This window comes from Oscarella lobularis, chromosome 3 (assembly GCF_947507565.1).
Source record: "Oscarella lobularis chromosome 3, ooOscLobu1.1, whole genome shotgun sequence".
In the NCBI taxonomy this organism is placed as follows: Eukaryota; Metazoa; Porifera; class Homoscleromorpha; order Homosclerophorida; family Oscarellidae; genus Oscarella; species Oscarella lobularis.
The window spans coordinates 1,614,236-1,634,107 of NC_089177.1; the positions used below are offsets into that span (position 1 = coordinate 1,614,236).

At 46.8% G+C, this 19,872-nt stretch overlaps 2 protein-coding genes across 3 annotated transcripts; both read left to right on the forward strand.

Annotated features, from left to right (window-relative positions):
• The first annotated feature begins 4,946 nt into the window (after positions 1–4,946).
• Positions 4,947–8,966, forward strand: LOC136185066 (uncharacterized). The gene is made up of 2 exons (XM_065972115.1): positions 4,947–8,520; positions 8,657–8,966. The coding sequence occupies exons 1-2, from the start codon at positions 5,181–5,183 to the stop codon at positions 8,665–8,667; spliced, it is 3,351 nt and encodes a 1,116-aa protein (XP_065828187.1). The 5' UTR covers positions 4,947–5,180; the 3' UTR covers positions 8,668–8,966.
• Positions 8,967–9,185: 219 nt separating this feature from the next.
• LOC136185064 (uncharacterized) lies at positions 9,186–19,686 on the forward strand. Of its 2 annotated transcripts, none has more exons than XM_065972113.1 (6): positions 9,186–16,204; positions 16,254–18,751; positions 18,807–19,121; positions 19,181–19,247; positions 19,297–19,366; positions 19,423–19,686. In XM_065972113.1, exons 1-6 carry the CDS (start codon positions 9,253–9,255, stop codon positions 19,469–19,471), a joined length of 9,951 nt encoding a protein of 3,316 aa, XP_065828185.1. In that variant the 5' UTR covers positions 9,186–9,252; the 3' UTR covers positions 19,472–19,686. The 2 variants fall into 2 exon arrangements, with proteins under 2 accessions (XP_065828185.1, XP_065828186.1); XM_065972114.1 differs by having other exon boundaries at positions 19,306–19,366.
• Positions 19,687–19,872: the final 186 nt, after the last annotated feature.

The window sequence follows — 19,872 nt, forward strand, 5'->3', positions numbered from 1 at the left end:
ACATTTATCGAGAGCGTCGACGTCTCCTTCAGCATTTTGGGCCTTTCCGTTCCGTTTTTGCAAGCGCTTTCAGCGAGTTGCGCAAAGACCCTGACGTCATTATCAGCGAGTTTCGTGACAGATGACCTGGGATGGTCCCGCTTGTCGCAGTTCGTTCATTTGAGGCACCTCGACGTGAGCTTCACTTCTATTGAGCACGACCAGTTGCAAAGTGCTCTTACGTCCTTGACTCTCCTGAAACATCTCAACATATCTGGAACAGATCTTACCTGGCATCAGCTGTGCAATTTTCCGTGTTGCGACCTGAGAAGCCTTGACATGAGCTCGTTGAGATTTCTTGAGACGACGGAAAGAACTTTGGTGTTTTCACCAGACTTCACAACAGCGTGGATTTCCCGTTTCTTTTCCAATCAGCCGAACCTGTCAGAACTTGACATCTCCCACGTCGTGACAGCATCCAGTGAAGAAAATGATTCTTTATCTGCTACTCTTCATGCTATCCTGACTTGCTGTTCGTCAATCACTCACCTTGCTGTCACGTCACCAGACTTGAATGCTGTTGTGCATGAGCTTCAGACGACAAACACGTTGAGTCGTCTAGAGCTTCTTCGTCACTTTGGGTCACTGTCAGATGAGACGATTTTTTCCGTGCTCAACTCGCGTGAACGTTTGAGGTACGCGCTGACGAGTGGCAACAGCGATGCGTCACACTTTGAATTTCGCGAAGACTTTGCACTGAAAGAAAAGTCTGTTCTTTCTACGGCCATCGAAGCTTCATCACAAATTCTCTCTGACGGCGAGACGTCCATAGATCTCCTAGGGCTAACTGAAATGATTCTTAGTGCTTTCTGCCGATTGCAGATAGATTCCTCACTGGAACTGGAACTTGCTGAGTTCAACGTCTCTGCGTGGCTGAAACGTCTTAAGAGTTTAAACGACGACGTTGTTTACTTCCGATCGTCCAATGAGCTGCTTGAACTGGCTCTTCAATTTGGGTTAAGTCGAACTGTCACAAAGCAGTTTGCATCCATGGTCTTTAGCTTCCTCGTCAACTTTGCTGACATCAGTGTCCATGAAGAGGCGTTGCTTGGTCTAGCTCTCAATTTTGTCGTGAAAAGAATGAATGAGTCGGATTACGGCGGCATGCGAGTTCTGTCTTCTCTTCTTCACGAAATGTCAGATGACAGACGAGAGCACCTGGCCTTGGAGAAAGGCCTTCTTCGATTGTTGCATAGTCGGGTCTTGTCGCTGCCTGATGAGCTTGAAAGAGACATTCAGAGAGTTCCGTTTCCGGAGATATTGTGGCGGATGATGTATGAATTCCCCAACGACGTACGAGAACTGGAGGAGTCGATACGCCAGAGTAATTGGCAAGAAGAGGAGGAGATATATTATTCAAATCGCGCTTGCATTATGAACGAGTTTTCTGAAGACTGCTCTGACGTCTTGGCTGCTCTGAAATCTCTCTGCACCGGTTTGCCAAACGTTCTCGAGTCTTTGGCTAAACTCCCGCAAACTGCGGCTTGCTTTGCAGCAATGGCCAGTACAGATGTGTCTGCTTTTGATGTAGAACCGAATGACGGCGGGTTTTACAAACTAGGAGGAGCGATTGAAATACTAACGTCCATTGCCGAATGTTCCTCGTTGAGATCATCAGTTCTGATCTCAGATGTGATCAATGCTCTGTTTGACGTACTTCGTATTGAAGACGACATGTTACTGGCGCTTTCTCACTTGGCGTGTCTACTTCTCTTAGATGAAGACCGATTGAGCTGGCCTTCTGACTGTCCGACAAAAGATTTTGTGCTGACGAATTTGATCACGGCATCGTTGAGTAAAATTGATAGCGCTCTCGAGCATCCTCACATGGTTCATCCCCAAGTCAGTCAGCACGCCGTGTCGTTGTTGTCGCTGAAGGAAATGGTGAAGTGCAAGCGTTTTCCGGAAATCGCCGTCTTTGCTCTGTGGCGCCTTGCTCCAGTGTGCAGGAACGAATTTGGCCTAGGTAGCGGGTACAAGGTTGACGGATTTTGCTTGATTTGCCTTGTCAAAGATGACGTCACGTTAGGCGCTATTGAAAAGCTGCCCATTCTTTCCAAATTTCCGGCACTCACAAGAAAACTAGTAGCTGTTGCAGAAGAATGCAGATGTCATAAACTCCATGATTGATTAATATCTATGTGGCATTTTTTTTGTTTGTTTGAGAAAATAAGACTTATTATAGCGTCTTTAGTAGGAGTCTTGAATCTTGTTGTACGTGTCACAGTGTAGCAGAAGGAACAAAAAATTTACCTCTGTGCCAAATAAATTCTCATTTTCATTTGCACTAATAACCGGTGTACAGAGCCGTCACACTTGCGAAGTCCCGTACCTACAAAGAATGACATCATGGTTCTGTCTTTATCTGAATTGGCCCTTTGCTGCTTGTGCCGCACAAACAACCCTTCCAGGGTGCCTTATAGTCGTACTCCAGAGCTGCCCTTGCCTTCCGTTGCTGAAGAAATAGTTACGAGCGACTCATTCGGCTTCGTCTTGCCGCGTCCAGTCGCAAATTCTCTCATCGAAGAACTCGCACGTCGAGGAAAGTTGACAGCAAACATTTTAGACGTTCTGCTCGATCGAAAGCGAGCCAGACTGTCGATATTGCCTCTCCAATGCGTATCGTCGATCGCGAAAGAGAAATTCCTCTCGGGGCCCCAGCAGCAAGCAGTCGTCGAGAGCGTCGACATATCCTTTAGCGAATGCATGATGGACCTTGCCGTTCCGTTTCTGCACGCTCTTTCAGCGAACTGCACGGAGACGTTGACGTCATTTGCAGCAAGTCACTTGAGTGGTGACATCGGATGGTCCCGGTTGCCGCAGCTCGTCAATTTGGTTCATCTCGACGTGAGCTTTACTTCTGTTCAGTACGAGCAGTTGCAAAGGGCTCTTGCGTCGCTGCATCTCTTAAAACATCTCAATGTGTCTGGGACCTCTCTTACTTGGTATCAGCTTTGTAATTTTCCTTCTTGCCATCTGAGAAGCCTTGGCATGAGCTCGCTCAAGTTTCTTGAGAGAACGGATAAGGAGCACGTGTTCTCACCAGACTTCACCACGGCATGGATTCGCCGCTTCTTTTCCAATCAGCCGCAACTGTCAGACCTTGACGTCTCTTACGTCAAGACAGAGTCTGATATGTCTGATATAGGGGAAGACGTTTTATGCGCTAGTCTGCATGCTATTCTCGCTTGCTGTTCGTCACTCACTCAGCTTGCTGTGACGTCGCCATGCTTGGGTGCTGTTACTCGTGAGCTACAGAAAACGAATGCACTTGGTCGTCTAGAGTTTCTTCGTCACTTTGGATCTTGTGAGACTATTCCTTCTGCGCTCACGTTGCGTGAACACTTGAAGGTCGCTCTCGGAAGTCGCAATAGCAGTAACGAGTCAAACTTTGAATTCCGTGAAGAGTACGCTCTGAAAGAAAGATCTGTTCTCTCTACGGCGATTGAATCGTCATCTCGAATTTTCCTTGACAAAGAGGTTTCTCTTGATCTTCTCTCATTGACTGGAATGATTCTCGGAGCTTTCTGCCGATTGCAGTGCGATTCCTCACTGGAAAAGATTCTCGCGAAGTTCAATGTCTCTGCGTGGCTAAATCGTCTTGAGGGTTTGAACGAAGACGTCGTGTACTTTCGATCGTCCGAGCAGCTGTTTGAACTGGCTCTTCAATACGGCCTAAGTCGAACCGTCGGACAGTCGTTTGCTTCTATGGTCTTTAGCTTCCTCGTTGATTTTTCTGGCATCGTTGCCGACGAAGAAGCCTTGCTCGGCCTTGCTCTCAATTTTATTATGAAAAGAATAAACGGGTCGGATTACAGTGGATTGCGTGCCCTGTCTTTACTTCTTGACGAAACGTCAGATGACAGACGTGAACATCTCGCCTTGGAAAAAGATCTTCTTCAACTATTGCGCAATCGAGTGTCGTTCCTACTTGATCAGGTTAAAAGAGACGTTGAAAATGTTCCTTTTCCGAAGAGTGAACGTCCGGCCATAGATGATAATTTTTATGACGACGACGATGAGGAGGACGAAGAGACGGACGCCAAACGAGAGTGGAGCACCTATAATTCAACGTGCGCTGGCATAATTCATTCGTTTGAAAGAGCCAGTTCTGACGTTCTTGCTGCTCTGAAATCTCTCTGCACTGGTCTGCCAAACGTTCTCGAGTCCCTCGCCAAACTTCCGCGAACGGCGAGTGATATGGCAGCTATGGCAAGCAAAGATGCGTCTGATTTTGAAATGGAACGGCAGTACGACGAGTTCTATGAGCTGGGAGGAGCAATTGAGATTCTCACGTCCATCGTCGAATGTCCCTCGTTGAGGTCATACGTACTAATCTCTGACGTGATTAGTGCTCTGTTTGACGTTCTTCGTATTGAAGACGGCATGATTCTGGCCCTTTCCCACTTGGCTTGTCTACTGCTGTTAGATGAAGACCGATTGAGCTGGCCTTCTGACTGTCCGACAAAGGAGTCCGTGTTAGAGGATTTGATCAGGGCATCGTTGGCTGAAATCAATTGCTCTCTTGAATATCGTTCCGTGCTTCATCCACGAGTCAGTCGGCATCCCGTGTCGTTTTCGTCGCTGAAGGAAATGACGAAGTGCACGCGCTTTCCGGAAATCGCCGTCTTCGCCCTTTGGCGCCTTGCTCTGGTGTGCCAAAACGAATTTGATCAAGGAAGCAGATACTTGGATAACGAAATTTGCTTGAATTGTCTCGTCAAAGATGACCTCACATTTGGCGCTATTGAAGAACTGCCCATTCTTGCCGAATTTCCGGCACTCAAAAGCAAACTAGTTGCTGCCGCAGAAGAATGCAGAAATCATGAAGACCATAATGATTAGTTTTTGCGTGGCAAAGCTACACGTGCTCATGTTAAACCTGCTCGTCTTGGCTAACGTGAACCTAGCGTCATAGCGCACGTGTATAGTATGGGTGTTTACGCCACGGAATTTCCCACTCACTTAAAAGCTACTGCATGCTCCCCAAAATGGTCTACTACAAACTACTTTATTACTCTAACATATATAAGAATTAAGGGCATGCAGTCGTGTGTACCACTGCAGGCAAAAGGATGTCGTGGGAGGCCATGGGATATGCAAAATAGTCCCTTGATATTAGTCTCGGTTTCAATCTCTTCATGCAGCGGCATTTGCCCTTCATTCTGCTTTTACTCTACTGCGAGTCTCTTCTCGTCAACGCTATCACCGCGGTGACAGGCGACGACTGCATGGAGCATATAAAATACCACAATTGGTGCAGGTTGTCCTCGTCATGGAGTCCAAACATACCGAGGGCAAGAAGTGATCTAGCTGTCGCAACCTATCGCCGCAGATACAACGATTCATCGCTCGGCTTGACGCACATTCTAATTTACGGCGGCAAAAGTTTGGTCAGCGGAGATAATAATAATAAAAACGATTCGTGGATATATTCTATCCGGGCGAATTCGTGGAAGCCTGTAATGCTTCCAATAACTGTTCACCCTCCGAAATTTTACAATTACCGTGACACTTTGACCACGCTTTGCCAAACTCAGGTGCTTTTGTTTCCTCAAAGTTTAGAGGAGGCGTGGTTGTTTAACGGTACTACAGAAGAGTGGAAATCTATTAATAATACATCTTTGACATCTCCATCCGCTCGCTCCGGATATTCCCTTTCCGCTGTTCCAAGCGACAAAACAACGTGTCGTTGCAAGGAGTCCCTTTTACTATATGGAGGAGCGGACAATCATGTCGCGACCTATTCTAACGAATTGTGGGAGTTTCGTTGTGAAGAAGATAGCGAGGTCATTAAGTACAGATGGATAAATATTCCGCAAAACTCATCGTCATGGCCACCGAATCTAGCCTATCACACGTCTTTCTCGGTAAATGCATACATGTACATAGTCTCTGGCTCCAACTGCAGCAATTGCAGTGAAACGTTTTCGGACGGTATTTGGCGATTTCAAGTGCAAAAGTCGACGTGGTCTTTATATGACAGAGTTAATTTTACCGAACCTCAAATTGGAGTTGTTATGAGAGAGATTGGAGTGGTTTTGCTGATGAGCAGACATTCTTCTACAAATACTGTCAACGTTAGATTTTATGACATTCATAGAAAGAGAGTAGCATTTTCACCTTTCAATTTTGGCTTGGCAGATACCGACGTATTTGCTGGTAACATGGTTGCTACTGACGATAACGTTATTCTTCTTGTAGGGCCCGATCCTTATGGGAAAAAAGTCATGGCAACGTGGAGAATTGACGGACTGCAGATGTTCAACGGCTTGAAAAGTAAAGACCAAAAAAACTTGCCATTTAAGCGGTTTCGTCGTCCTGATCTTTTCCCTACTCCTAATGAAATCGGAAGGGTCACTGCAGCTATTGTAGGAGACGTTCTTTTCTATCATGTGAAGCCATGCGGTATTTGGCAATTTGACTTTAACGCCAGTATGTGGACGTTTTACGATCCTGAATGGCAGCCAGAACTTTCTACAGCACTTGTTTCTGCTTTTGATGATAATATTCTAGTTGCTTTCGCTACAGATGTCAACAGCCAAAAGTACGAGCTGTGGATCTACAGACCAAGCCAAAGAATGTGGAGACAAGTGCATCGGCCTAAAGCGAGGCTACCAAATAGAGAATACAAGACGTTTAAAGCAATGCAAAACAAGTCTCTGATTCTGTATGGAAGTAAAGAAGATCCTACCGAGCTATGGATTGTGACACTTAATTTGTCCGCGATGACTGCCACGTCGTACTATCTGTGTCGCGGCAGTGAAATCATTCTGCCTAATTTGTCCCATGTTCACATTGCTCTTTTTGAAGACGCGTTGTACTCTTTCGGCGGAACGCTAAAGAACGGATCGTGTACTGTCAATTTGGTTCGCATCAATGTAAGAAAAAATACAGCACGTTGCGACTTTGCAAACCTAACTCATTCTGACGATAAGTGCGTTTGGAAAAGTGCCGCAATTGGCCGTCGCGTATTCTATTTAGCGTACAACACTACAGATACAACGCCAGAGCGGGAATATGGAGATCTCTGGACCCTGGACCTTCCAACAGTAAATCAGGAACTAGCGTACAACAATCAGTATCACTTTCATGCACGTTCCTTCCTACTAGCATACAAAGATAAACTGGTGACATGGCTTCCATACAAGGAACGTGACGGAGGTGATGGCTGGTTTCTTTACACATTTCAACCTGGATGCTCTCCTGGAACGAGCAGCACAGATTTCCAAAAATACCCGTGCCTTCCGTGTCCTCCAGGAACGTACAATGACAAAAAAGGAGCAAAGACATGCGAAAAGTGCGGCGATGATTTGACTACATCGTCTGTAGGGTCAACTTCACTAAAGAACTGCACGTGTGCTCCAAGCGCCTGTCATCACGGTAAATGCATACTTAGCTCAAATTATACGACAAAGCGGTGTGAATGCAACGCCGGATTCATAGGAATAAAATGTCAATATTCCACGCCGTTTGTCTTTGGCTCTCCACTAGTAGTGACTATTGTACTTCTAGTTATTGCCATTACGTATTGCGCCAAGCGTATCAAAAAGCAGAAAAAATTATCGTCTCAAAGATACGAGCAGCTGCAAGAGACACGAGACGATTTACAACAAGCGGTGATTAAGCTGTCGGATATTTGGTCAGCCAACAACGAGGAGATTAAGTGGTTGAAGGTGATAGGAGAAGGATCGTTTGGCCACGTGTGGAGTGCTGAGTACCGCGATGAAATCGTCGCCGTTAAAGTGTTTAAAGTCAAAGCTGACGATTGTACTGACGAGCAATTGAAAGACTTCAACGACGAAAGCGAATTGCTGAGATCGATATTTCACGCCAATATCGTTCAGTTCATAGGCACGGGTAAGAACGTTGAAGGAAAGCCATTCATCGTGCTCGAGTACATGGCTCGAGGTTCGATACGACACGAGCTGGACACGAACTACGCCCTTGCACCAATGGAACTGAAGCTTCAAGTAAAATATGCTCTGGATGCAGCTAAGGGTATGCGTCATCTGCACTCAAAAGGACGAATGCATAGAGATCTGAAAAGCGACAATTTGCTTATCAGTGATCGTGGAGTGGTCAAAGTGGCTGATTTGGGATGCACAAAACTCGTACCAAGGATAATTGAAGGTCCCGAGAACGTGAGAGGAACAAAGGCCGTTGGTACGGCGCTCTTTAGAGCCCCAGAAATAATTCGTGGAGAAGACTACGGCGCATCGGTAGACGTGTACAGCTACGGAATTACCTTGTGGGAAATTCAAACTGCAAGGCGTCCATACTTCGATCAGTTGCAGCTGGGCGTCCCAGTGAGAGATGTTGTAGATCGAGTTGTTAAAGAAGACCTTCGGCCCAAGTTTCCCACCTATTGCGACAAAGATATGCAAGAACTGACTCAGTCATGCTGGCAAACAATTCCACTTCGACGACCTACCTTTGACAAAATCATTCACGAGTTGGAGTCAATGTGCGATCTCATCGGTAAGATTAGCACCTGTAGGAAAATTATATAAAATTAATTAAGGCAACCACACTTACCCAACTCTTATAGCGGTAATATACCCTACAGTAGCCTAAGGTCAAGTGATTTTACTTTCATCTAAACGATGTTCTTTAGATTTCAAGTAAGGATCGTGGCGCGTATGCAGCTAGTCTTCTTAATTAAAGTACTGGAAAAACACTGTTTTTCGAATTTAACTGTTTACTGTACGTACGTCTATAGCATGCGCGATCGTCTCCTCCATGAAAAAGTAGCAAATTGCGTGCCTCATAGTCTACTTCACGGGTTCATTAGAGCTCCAGTCCTATACTGTCCTAGTCTATACTTAGACCTTTAGTTATACTTAATTTTTTTCGTTGACCAAAAGTCTAACGTACGGTGTACGTTAGGTTTTTAATTGCTCGTGTTCTTCTACCAGAGCTAATACAATAAGAGTTTTTTGTACACTAGCTGTACCTTTTTGGCGAGTAGGCTTTGTACTGAAGCATCCGTGGTAGCATTCTGGTGGTCGGCCGCTCAAAATGTCTGCCAGCTGCGCGCTCCGGCCCTCGGCTAACCGGTCAGAGGAAGCTTCCTCTGCTCTCTCTGAATTAAGTTAGGCATGCGCGAGATGGGAGTGACGCTGCACTGACGCAGTCCCGTTCCCGTGATCTCGGTCTGAAGCCGTCTTCCTGTGAAGTCTCTGCTCCGAGCGGCTTCGTCTCAGCGTTCTTATGGCTTCTACTCCTGAAAAGAGTGAAGGAAACGACGGGGAGTCTTCGTCGTTCGTTTCTAACGTTTTCGACCCGACCGATGACGAGCAGACCGACGTCGTTTGTGAAGAATACGTTCGCACTGCAGGAAAAGAGTACTGTCTTGCATGCAACATGCTTCGAAATATGGAGAAAGCGAGTGACGTTGAAGATTTGTACTGGATGGTCCTCAACGTTGCGATTGCTGACTCTGGTTGTCTTGCAGCCTGCCAAAGAGCTTTGAAAGAGCCGCGTAATGTTGACGTGAACAAGCCCGACTTTTCTGGGCTTCGTCCTTTGCATATAGCAGCCAAAAATGGGTGTGTTCCCGTGTTTCGTCTTCTGCTGAGTAAAGTGAGTGACTTACAAGGGGCTCTTAGCGCACGAGACAACTTTGGGAATCAGCCCCTGCATTTCGCAGCTGAAGGAGGGCACGAGCGCATTTCTGATATTCTCCTTGCAAACGGGGCAAGCGTCACCGCTCGAAATGGCGCCGGCCAGCAGCCACTGCACGTCGCCGCCAAGAAAGGTCACACCCGCCTTGCCAGATTTCTCATTGAAAGAGGAGCTGATGTGGCAGCAGAAGACAACGTTGGTTCGCAACCTCTTCATTTAGCTTCGCGCGAAGGACGCCACGAAACGTGTGCCCTGCTCCTTTCGTTTGGAGCCTTAGTGGATGCAAAGGACAAAAAAGGAAATGTTCCTATTCATTTTGCTGCTTTTATGGGCCAAGACAGCGTATGCGAATTGCTTGTTGCCAGAGGCGCCCAGACGAATGTCTGCAACAAGCAAAAGACCTACCCGCTTCATTTTGCATCTAAAATGGGCCACACGAGAACATGTGATCTTCTGGTCAGCAAAGGCGCTTTTCTAGACGCTGTAGACGTTACGGGTGCAACGCCACTCCATTTTGCAGTGAAAAACAGTCACGCCGACACTTCCAAGTTTCTCGTTTCCAAGGGAGCGTCAGTCAATGCCACGTCATTCAACGGCATGTCATCGCTTCATCTTGCTTCTACTTCAGGCCAAACTTTGATTTGCAGCGTGCTGCTGAGTAGCGGAGCAGACGTTGCTTCTGTTTCTAAAGACGGACTACAGCCACTGCACTGCGGTGCCTATGGAGGTCACATTGAAGTGTGCAGATTGCTAGTCGCAAATGGGGCTAATGTAACAGCCGTTGACAAGAAGGGTCATCAGCCCCTTCATTTTGCTTCCGAATCTGGACATGCAGAAGTCTGCGAGTTTTTAATTAGCAGTGGAGCAGAAATCGCTGCTTCAAATACAAAGGGTCTTCAGCCACTTCATTTGGGCGCGATGCAGGGTAAAATTAACGTCTGTCGTGCTCTAGTTAGCGGAGGTGCTCCAATCGACGGGAAAGATGACGTCGGATTTCAGCCTTTGCATTTTGCATCGCAAAAAGGTTATTTGGGAATTTGTGACTATTTTTTGCAAAATGGAGCCAGAGCAACGGTCTGTGAAGGCAAGGGAAACCAGGCTATACATCTCGCTGCGGAAGGAGGACACGGAGAGATCTGCCTATTACTTATTCGTAGTGGTGCTCCCGTGGACTCTTTGGGGCAAAATGGTATGCAAGCGTTGCACTTTGCTGCAGCACACGGACACGCGGGAACGTGTCGAATACTTCTCGAAAGCGGTGCTGATCCGGCCTGCATTAATGCGACCGGATCTCAACCGCTGCATTTTGCTTCTAGTGGAGGTCACATCGATGTGTGCGAAATGCTTCTTAGCGTCAACGGCAGTTTGCTTGAAAGAACTGATTGTGGTGGTAAAACGCCACTTCATTTCGCTGCGCAAGAGGGGCATACTGACCTGTGCGATTTTTTGCTTGAGAAAGGAGCAACTGTTTCTGTTAGTGACGAAAACGGACTTCAGCCGCTGCATCTCAGTTCGAAGTTTGGCCGAAGCAGAACGTGCGCTCTCTTGGTTGACAGGGGAGCGAAAATTGAAGCCTTCAGCAAAGTAGGTGGTCAGCCGCTTCATCTCGCTGCCTCAGGAGGTCACGCAAGCGCGTGCAAAGTTCTAGTTGGAAAAGGTGCTGACGTTAACTTTGGTACACGAAGTACCAACTTGAGACCACTGCACTTCGCTGTTATTGCTAATTCTTTGGAAACTTGTGTATGCTTGTTGGAAAGAGGTGCTAGAGCTACACTTGTGGACGGTTTCGGTACGCAGCCTATCCACGCGGCTGCCAAGTTGGGCTACGCGAATATTTGCGAACTGTTGATCACTCGTGGAGCGACTGTATCTGCTCTCGATAATGAGGGAAAGACGCCACTTCACCTTGCCGCTGAAAAAGGTGACGTCATCACTTGCCAATTCCTGCTCGTGAAGGATGCTAGCATTTCGGCTACCGACTTAGCCGGACTTCAGCCTTTGCATTTGGCTGCCTCTAGCGGAAACGAGGAGCTGTGCCAGCTTTTAATAGATAATGGCGCTTGCGTCGATAGCAGTGACAACAATGGAAATAAACCTTTGCATCACTCTGCCATGTCTGGCCACGCTAAAGCGTGCAAAGTTCTTTCAAATTGCGGTGCAAATCCGAAAGACGTTAACAACAACGGTATGCATCCCATTCATTATGCCGTTGCTTCAGAGTTCGTTGAAGTTTGCGAAGTCCTCTTTCAGGCCGGAGCTGACGTCCGAGCGGTTGTTCCAGGTACGGGATTGGAGCCGTTGCATATCGCTTCAGTTTCTGGCACTGTTGACACTTGCGATTGGCTTCTTGACAAAGGTGCTAGCATCACTGCTCAAGATGTTGACGGTAATACTCCTCTTCATTTGGCTTCTACTAAAGGCCAGGCAAAGGCGTGCTCATTACTTCTTAGCAAAGGCGCTGTTCTGAGTGCTTGCGACAACAATGGACACCAACCTATTCACTTGGCCGCTATTGAAGGTCAAACCGAAACGTGTCAAGTGCTGATTGATAACGGAGCCAACGTCTTGGCTGCTGATGGCGATGGACTTCTATCTCTGCATCACGCCTCAAACTTTGATCACAGCGAAACGTGCGAGCTCCTTCTTCGCAATGGTGCAAGCGTTGCGGCTATCGATAAGGTGGGAAATCAGTCTATTCATAACGCCGCCAGACGAGGTCACATCAGAACGTGCAAAATTCTCCTAGCTTTTGGAGCCAGCATCGCCGCACGTGGCTTCAACGGTTTTCAGCCTATTCATCTTGCAGCAAGAACTGGCAAGACGGTAATTTGCGAATTTCTTATTCGTGAAGGAGCGAGCGTAAGGGCGACGCTTCCAAATGGGTGCCATGCTTTACATTTTGCGGCTGAATCAGGTCACCTCGACACGTGTGATCTGTTGTTAGTTGAAGGGGCACTTGTGACTGCTTCTGACAAGGCGGGACTTCAGCCTCTTCATTATGCCGCAAGAATGGGTCACACTAAAACTTGCAAGCTACTTATTGAAAGAGGAGCTGATGTGTGTGCAGGCGATGTTCAGCCGCTGCACTTGGCTGCTCAGTCTGGCCACTCGGAGACTTGCGAGGTACTCATCGACTACGGTGCAAACCTTTCGGCGTTAGAAAGTACGAAAGGATACTCTGCCCTGCACCTTTCTGTGTCGCATCCTAAAACGTGCGAGCTGCTGCTGCTAAAGGGAGCTAATGTGGCTTTGGAGAACGCCGACGAAGAACAACCTCTTCACGTCGCTTCTATGGTGGGCAACGTTCTGTCGTATAAAGCTCTTTTGGAGAAAAAGGCGGACATTAATTCTTGTAACAATATTGGCTGGAAGCCGCTTCACTGGGCTTCGAAAATGCTTCATGCCGATGTTTGCGACTTGCTGATCAAGTCTGGTGCTGATGTTGCAGCCACCGATAACAACGGAACTCAAGCCATTCATCTGTCAGTGGCAATGAATCGCCCTGAAACGTGCAAATTGCTGATCCAGCATGGTGCCAGTGTGCACGCAACGAATAATATGGGATTGCAGCCTTTGCATCTGGCTTCTTCGCTAAACACTTCCAAAGTCGTGGAATTTCTTCTGAAGATGGGAGCTAAGGCTGATGCTGTTGACTTGCAAGGAAATACTTCGTTGTTCCATGCTGTCGGTAAAAACAGCTTAGAAGCCTGTCAAGTTCTTCTTGCCGCTGGTGCTAATGTGCTATTGCCGAATAAAGAAGGCTTTCAGCCTCTACACCTTGCTGCAGGTGAAGGATACATTAGACTTTGTGAGCTTCTCGTTGAATCAGGTGCAAGTTTTTCAGCTTCTATTAACGATGGCAAGCAGTCACTTCATCTTGCTTGTATTGGAAACAAGGAGGCCGCGTGCGAATATCTCTTGCGGAAAGGCGCCGATGTGGAGGCTGAAGATAATAGGGGACTTCGGCCTTTGCATTATTCCGCGCTTATGGGTAGCGTGAGGATCTGCGAAACACTTTTGCAATTTAAGGCGTCAATTGTTGCTGCTGTTTCTTCAAGTGGAGATCAACCGCTACACTTAGCGGCGCAAAGGGGCCACACCAACGTCTGCAAGATACTCGTTGCTAATGGTGCAAATGTCTCTTCTCGAGACTTGAACAATAATGAGCCATTGCATTGTGCTGCTCAGTGCAATCGCGCTGAAACGTGTGCATATCTTATTGACATGGGAGCTAACCTAACGGCAGCGGACAACGATGGAGACCAGCCACTCCACTGTGCAGCTATTGAAGGTCACAAAAGAACGACTCAGTTGCTAATTGACAAAGGAGCTCCTTTGGAGCGAGCGAATAGTGACGGCAATCACCCTCTTCATTTAGCTGCCAAAATCGGTAGCGCTGATACATGCCAGCTTCTTATAGCCAAGGGAGCTCGAGTTGCAGCAATCAATAATAGCGGATGTCAGCCGCTTCATTTAGCGTCGATGAAGGGCCATTCGAAGGCGTGCCAAGTTCTTTTGCGCAACGGAGCTAATGTTGCGGCATTTGACAGCAGAGGCCGCTTGCCACTGCATCTTGCTTCTCAGAACGGTCACCCGCAAACGTGCCGTGTACTCATTGACGGAGGCGCGAGTGTCATGGCTTTCTTCCACAACGGTTATTCGCCGTTGCACCTTGCTGCAGAGGCTGGGTGTACAGAAACATGCGACATCCTTTTGACGAGCGGGGCAAAGGTGGACGCGGCGGACGTTGATGGCAATCAGCCGATTCATCTTAGCTCTAAGAATGGTCATGCAGCCACTTGTAGTCTACTAGTAAGCAGAGGTTCAAGCGCAATGGCGAGAAATAGCGGCGGAATGCAGCCAATTCACTTCGCCGCAACGAGCGGCGACACCAAGACTTGTGACTTTCTCTTGCTTAAGGGAGCTAAATCAAGCGATAAAGATTTTGCAGGAAACCAACCTCTTCATTTTGCCGCTGAATCTGGGCAAGTTGTTACCTGTCAATTCTACCTAGAGCGCGGAGTCGACGTTGCTGCTTGTAATAGTAACGGATATCAGCCTCTGCATCTTGCATCGAAAATGGGGCACACCAAAGTTTGTCAATTGCTCCTTAGACTTGGAGCAAAGGCGACAGCTTTCTATTACAACGGATACCAGCCGCTTCATTTTGCAGCTGAATCAGGACACGCTGACACGTGTTTATGTTTAATTGAAACTGGTGCTTCGATTAATTCTCCGGCCGGTGACGGTAATACTCCATTGACTCTTGCGTCTCGCAATGGGCACCAGAAAACGATTGAAATCTTATTAGCAGCGGGTGCTAGTACAGTAAAAGTGGAAAAAAGTTTTCATCACGGTGAACCTTCAGCTACAACGGCGGGCAACAGGTTTCAACCTGTTGTGAGCCCTAAAATGTTATCTTCTTCGCAGGAGAAGCTAACCTTTGCTAGTGAAGAAGTTTCCAGTGAACTCATTCTCGAGGACGTTTTAGAGAAGAACGACGATCTTCGAAAAGACGACTCTAGCAAGGCGCTGCTTCTTTTCAAAGCAGCATCAGTTGGTGACGAACGTACTTGTAACCAGTTACTCCAAGAAGGAGTCAGTCCGTCGGTGATGAGAGACGACGGATTGCAGCCACTTCATTTGGCGGCCGAAGGAAGCCACGTGCATATTTGTGACTTGCTTTTGGACTATGGTGCCGATGTTGCTGCAAAGAGCAAAAGCGGAAAAGAGCCATTTCATTTTGCCGCGTCGACCAATCATTGCGTTACTGCTTCTAGGCTTATCAGTCGCGGCGCAAATATTTCTGCTGCCGACAATACCGGAAAGCAGCCTTTGCATCTCGCGGTTGGCAGTGGACACATAGACATGTGCAAATTTTTAATTAACAGAGGAGCAAACCTGGAAGCGTCGGACGTCGAGGGAAATAGGCCGTTACACATAGCCGTTCGAAAGGGATGGTTCGCTTTGTGCGACTTTCTGATTTCGAATAATGCTAACGTGTCGGCAAAAAATTTGGAAGGTGAAGAACCCTTACACGTGGCTGTCGATGCTGGCTTTGCAGAATTTGTCAAGTTTCTTTTGGAAAGCGGTTCTGATCCCTGTGCGAGAAACTTTAGCGGCGAAACACCTCTTTACCTGTCCTTTCTGTATCACAAGGACGAAGCTGCAAAGCACATTATGACATACTGCGAGGAGAAAGCTATTTTAGAGCAAATGGCTTTGTTGGTAAATCCCAGGGATTATGAACATGTTCTTCAGCTACTCGATGACAGAGTCGCGAAGCAAGTGGCCATGTGCAATCTCGACGTCAGTAATGCTCTTGTCGCAGCGGTGTGCGCAGAGAATTATCCGTTTGTAAAGTGGCTTGCAGAACGCGGAGCTGATTTTGATCGGTTCGGCGAGAGAGCCTTGATACAGGCAGCCAAGACACACAAGTACAACATGCTGGAAATTCTTGTTGACTACGGGGCTAACGCGAGAAAAGCAGTCAGAACGAACTCGGACGCCAAAGCCGTTCCGGTTTTGTCAAAAACAGGTACATACTAATGCTAACGTAGTAAATTTTTAGAACTCTTTTTCCTTAGCCGATTATCCAATTCAATTTCTGGATTCCAGAGAAAAGCGAATATATCTTGAAGCTCTTAGGGAAGGTACGAGCGACGCAGCTTTCGTTCGGCTTGACGTCGTTGGAAAAGACGGCGCAGGAAAGACAAGTTTGCGCAAATCGTTGACCAGTCAAAAATTTAACCCTGATGAGCCTAGCACCGTGGGAGTCGAGTTTGACAAAAAGTGTGAAATCGTTGTTTCGAAGTCGTGCAATTGGAAAACGTCGCTCGACGAAGCGACTCACGCCGAGATTTTCGAGAAAGAACTGTCATCAACAATCGCGAGTGAGGCGAGGTCTCAAGCAATTCATTCCTTAGCGAACGAAGACGGTTCTGTTCGTGACGAATGTCAAGAGGCCGCCAGCGTACCTGAACGTTTGGAGCATAAGGTTTCAGATGCTGAAACCGTTGAAGAAATCAGTCCTGTTTTGCCTCCTAAAGGAGATCACTTGCTGCGTCATCAAACAAAACCAGAAGCGAAACGAGAATTTCTTGGACCCAGAGACGACCTTGAGAAGTCATCCGACGAGCAGATTTGTAAAGCTGAACTGTTAGATCAGGGAAGCTCTGCAGGAGCTGCTGTGAGTGAAAGAACGGCGAGTTGCGACCACGATGGCATGTTCCCGGCCATTGAAATGTCGTTGCCACTAAGGAAAAATTTGTCATTCCCAAATCAAAGTCTAAGCGAAAAAGAATTCAATGAAGCCTCCGAAGGAGAAGAAAAGGAAGAAGAAGACGCGAGTCTTCATTCTGATCCTTACGACGTGATGCCTGAAAGCGTCAAAGAACGCGTTCAAGCACTTATTGATGACAACGTGCGTCACAGCTCAGTTCGACGAGAAACGTACATTGACATGCTGGATTACGGTGGACAAGACGTTTTCTACGCTACGCACTATCTGTACCTTTCAAAGGAAGCAATATACCTCGCAGTGTTTGACGCTTCTGTACCGCTAGACAGTCAGTCATCTTCTTATTTTCGTGCACCGGGCTCCGAACCGGTCAAAATTGACGAATTTCCTGGTAAAACCTACTACGATCGTCTTGAGGAATGGATTTCGGCTGTGTATTTGATGGAGCCGCCAGACAACAGAAAAGTCTTTTATGACAGAGGAAACCGATGCGAAACTCCGTCCGTACTGATTGTCGGAACTCACAAAGACAAGGCAGCACTTGTTCCGGGTTTGCTGGAGAGGCAAAACAAGTATCTAGAGGAAAGGCTGAAAGGGAAGTCGTTTTGGAAGCACGTTGTTGAAGCGTCTGAAAATCGTGTCTTCTTTGCCATCGATAACACCAAGTCGGATCCGCAAGCACCCACTTCCGAAGACCGAGATGTTCAGTTGCTACGTCTGAAAGCGGAAGAAATAGCGAAGGATCTTTCTGGAGTCCGTAAAGTTCCTCTCAAGTTTCTTCGTTTTGAACGCTTTGTACGAAAGATGAAAGCAGCGTCTCCTCGCAAAACGACAACAATTAAGAGTCTGAGGACTGTCGCTTCTGTTGTGGCGTCAATCAGCGACGAAGAATTCCCTCTCGCTATTCGATTTTTGTGCAACAGAGCTGTCATTCTTTATCACGATATTCCTGGCCCAAAAACTGTGAACGACACAGTTTTGGATCCCTCTTGGCTAGCAAGAGTGATGCAGAATATAATTACGGTACCTTCCCGTCAAAGCCTGCCCTCTTCGCTTCGCAACGACGTTGAACGATCAAAATCTAAGGGAATTTTGACAAAAGAATTCGTCGACTATCAGCTCAAAACTGTTGAATCGAAAGATCTTGTTCTTAAGCTTATGCAGTATTTCGATCTGCTCTGCGACTACTATCGTTTCGAGCTTCATTCAGGATCAGGTGACGACAGAAAACATCTCATCAATCCCGATGGTCCGGAGAGAGACGATTTGGTTGTCGACAACAGTTCTCTTCCTAAGCTTGCTTACTTTATTCCTTGCCTTCTAAGAGAACAAGGAGAACTGGAGTCTTTAGTGACGTCACCGGAATGCAGGACGTTCCCGTTGTATCTTTACTCGAAAGACGCTCGCGTTCCTCCGCCGTTGTTTTATCGGCTGCTAACGCGTTTATCGCGATTGTTTCCACGTTTGCCACGACTTCACCGAAACGTCGGGTACTTTCATGTCTACTATTGGCACACATTGGAAATTTCTCTTTTTCAATACTTTTTTCGAATTTGCGTGTTTGTTGCGGATGGTGGTAGACTCCACCGCGCTGTCTGCTCTCGCATACGAAATTTGGTCTGCAAAGAAATCAATGAAATGAAGATGCAAGGGATGGCGTCGCTTCAGCTTTGTCTGGGATACTTTTACAATTCGCACGCATCGTGTCTTCCCCAAAAGTGTGAAGAAGACACGTTTGTTAGTCTTGAAGGCTTTCCTCATAGAACGGGTCAACTGTTTGCCGGAGAAAGCGAGGTTACCCCTCCTTCCAATTTGGCTGTGTGGTACGAAAATTCCTCGTTTAGGGTAAATCGCGTTATATTTCAATAGTATGAGTCGTGATGAAATTTTGTAATCGCAGGTTTCAGAAAAACTAGAGAGCTCGACAATGGTTGAGAATATCATATCTAATCCTTTGCACGACGCTATTGCGACCATTGCTGAGAAGCTTGATAAAGAGCTTTCAAAAGACAACTGGCTGGCTCTCGCTAATGAGCTGCTGAGACGACCTCCGAAGGATAGGAGCGAAATAATAGGAGAAGATAGTCCCACACTGTGGGTTCTTAAAAAATGGGTTCAGCAGGACGGTAAACAGGCAACAATATGTTCACTTGGCACAGCATTGAGTGGTATATATCGTAATGACCTGGCGGAAATTTTGCTAAAATTTTTTGAAGTATGATCCTAAATATATACGTGCTATTGTTATAGTACTACTCACGTAATCCTTTTTAGGGTCCTGAAGAAACGTTCAAAGGCTGGCAGCAAGAGACTAGGAGTACCCAACGCGCAGCTAGCGACGGTAAGTAGTTCAAAATTTATCTTGAAATTAGGAATTCGGACATTTTCAGCTGGTGCAGGTGTTCATATTTCGCGTGGAGCAATATCAGCGTCGCATGGGGCTACTGCAATTGATCGCAGGTGTGCAGTACCATTTGACCAATGCTTATACTTATTGATTAATTTTGTTCTTTTAGCATCACTCTTATCCAACTTGTAGAGCATCTCCACGCTATGCCCGTTTGACATATTATGTAACCATATGTATTTTATCCTTTTACTTATTGATAGTTTCACTGTTTGCATGTGCCAACATCTTTGTATTTCTCGTACTAGTCGTTTTATGTACTATACTGATTCGTTTTCTGGTTACACTGCCAGTGTGTAGTCCAGTGTTGTATAGTTGGTATAGTAGACTGTATCGACAACGTTAACTTGTGTGTATTGACAGCAAATGCCTGAAAACGATCAAACGAGTTCGAAGACGATGTTTAATGCCAGAGAGTATTCAGTCGAGCAATAACACAAATGAACTCTTCTTGTGCAAAGCACTTCCTTCTCAAAGACCTCAATCCACTGGCTTCGGTTTTGGAAAATTCCTGAGCTGTGGCGCGCCCCTAGCCTGCGCCCCGTGACCTAGACTCTAA

Bases quoted from the DNA above. Each gene is read 5' to 3' on its own strand.
- LOC136185066 (XM_065972115.1), top strand. From the start codon at position 5,181: ATGCAGCGGCATTTGCCCTTCATTCTGCTTTTACTCTACTGCGAGTCT.
- LOC136185064 (XM_065972113.1), top strand. From the start codon at position 9,253: ATGGCTTCTACTCCTGAAAAGAGTGAAGGAAACGACGGGGAGTCTTCG. The intron at 16,205-16,253 runs GTACATACTAAT...CTTTTTCCTTAG, and splicing joins TCCGGTTTTGTCAAAAACAG to CCGATTATCCAATTCAATTT. The intron at 19,248-19,296 runs GTAAGTAGTTCA...GGACATTTTCAG, and splicing joins CCAACGCGCAGCTAGCGACG to CTGGTGCAGGTGTTCATATT.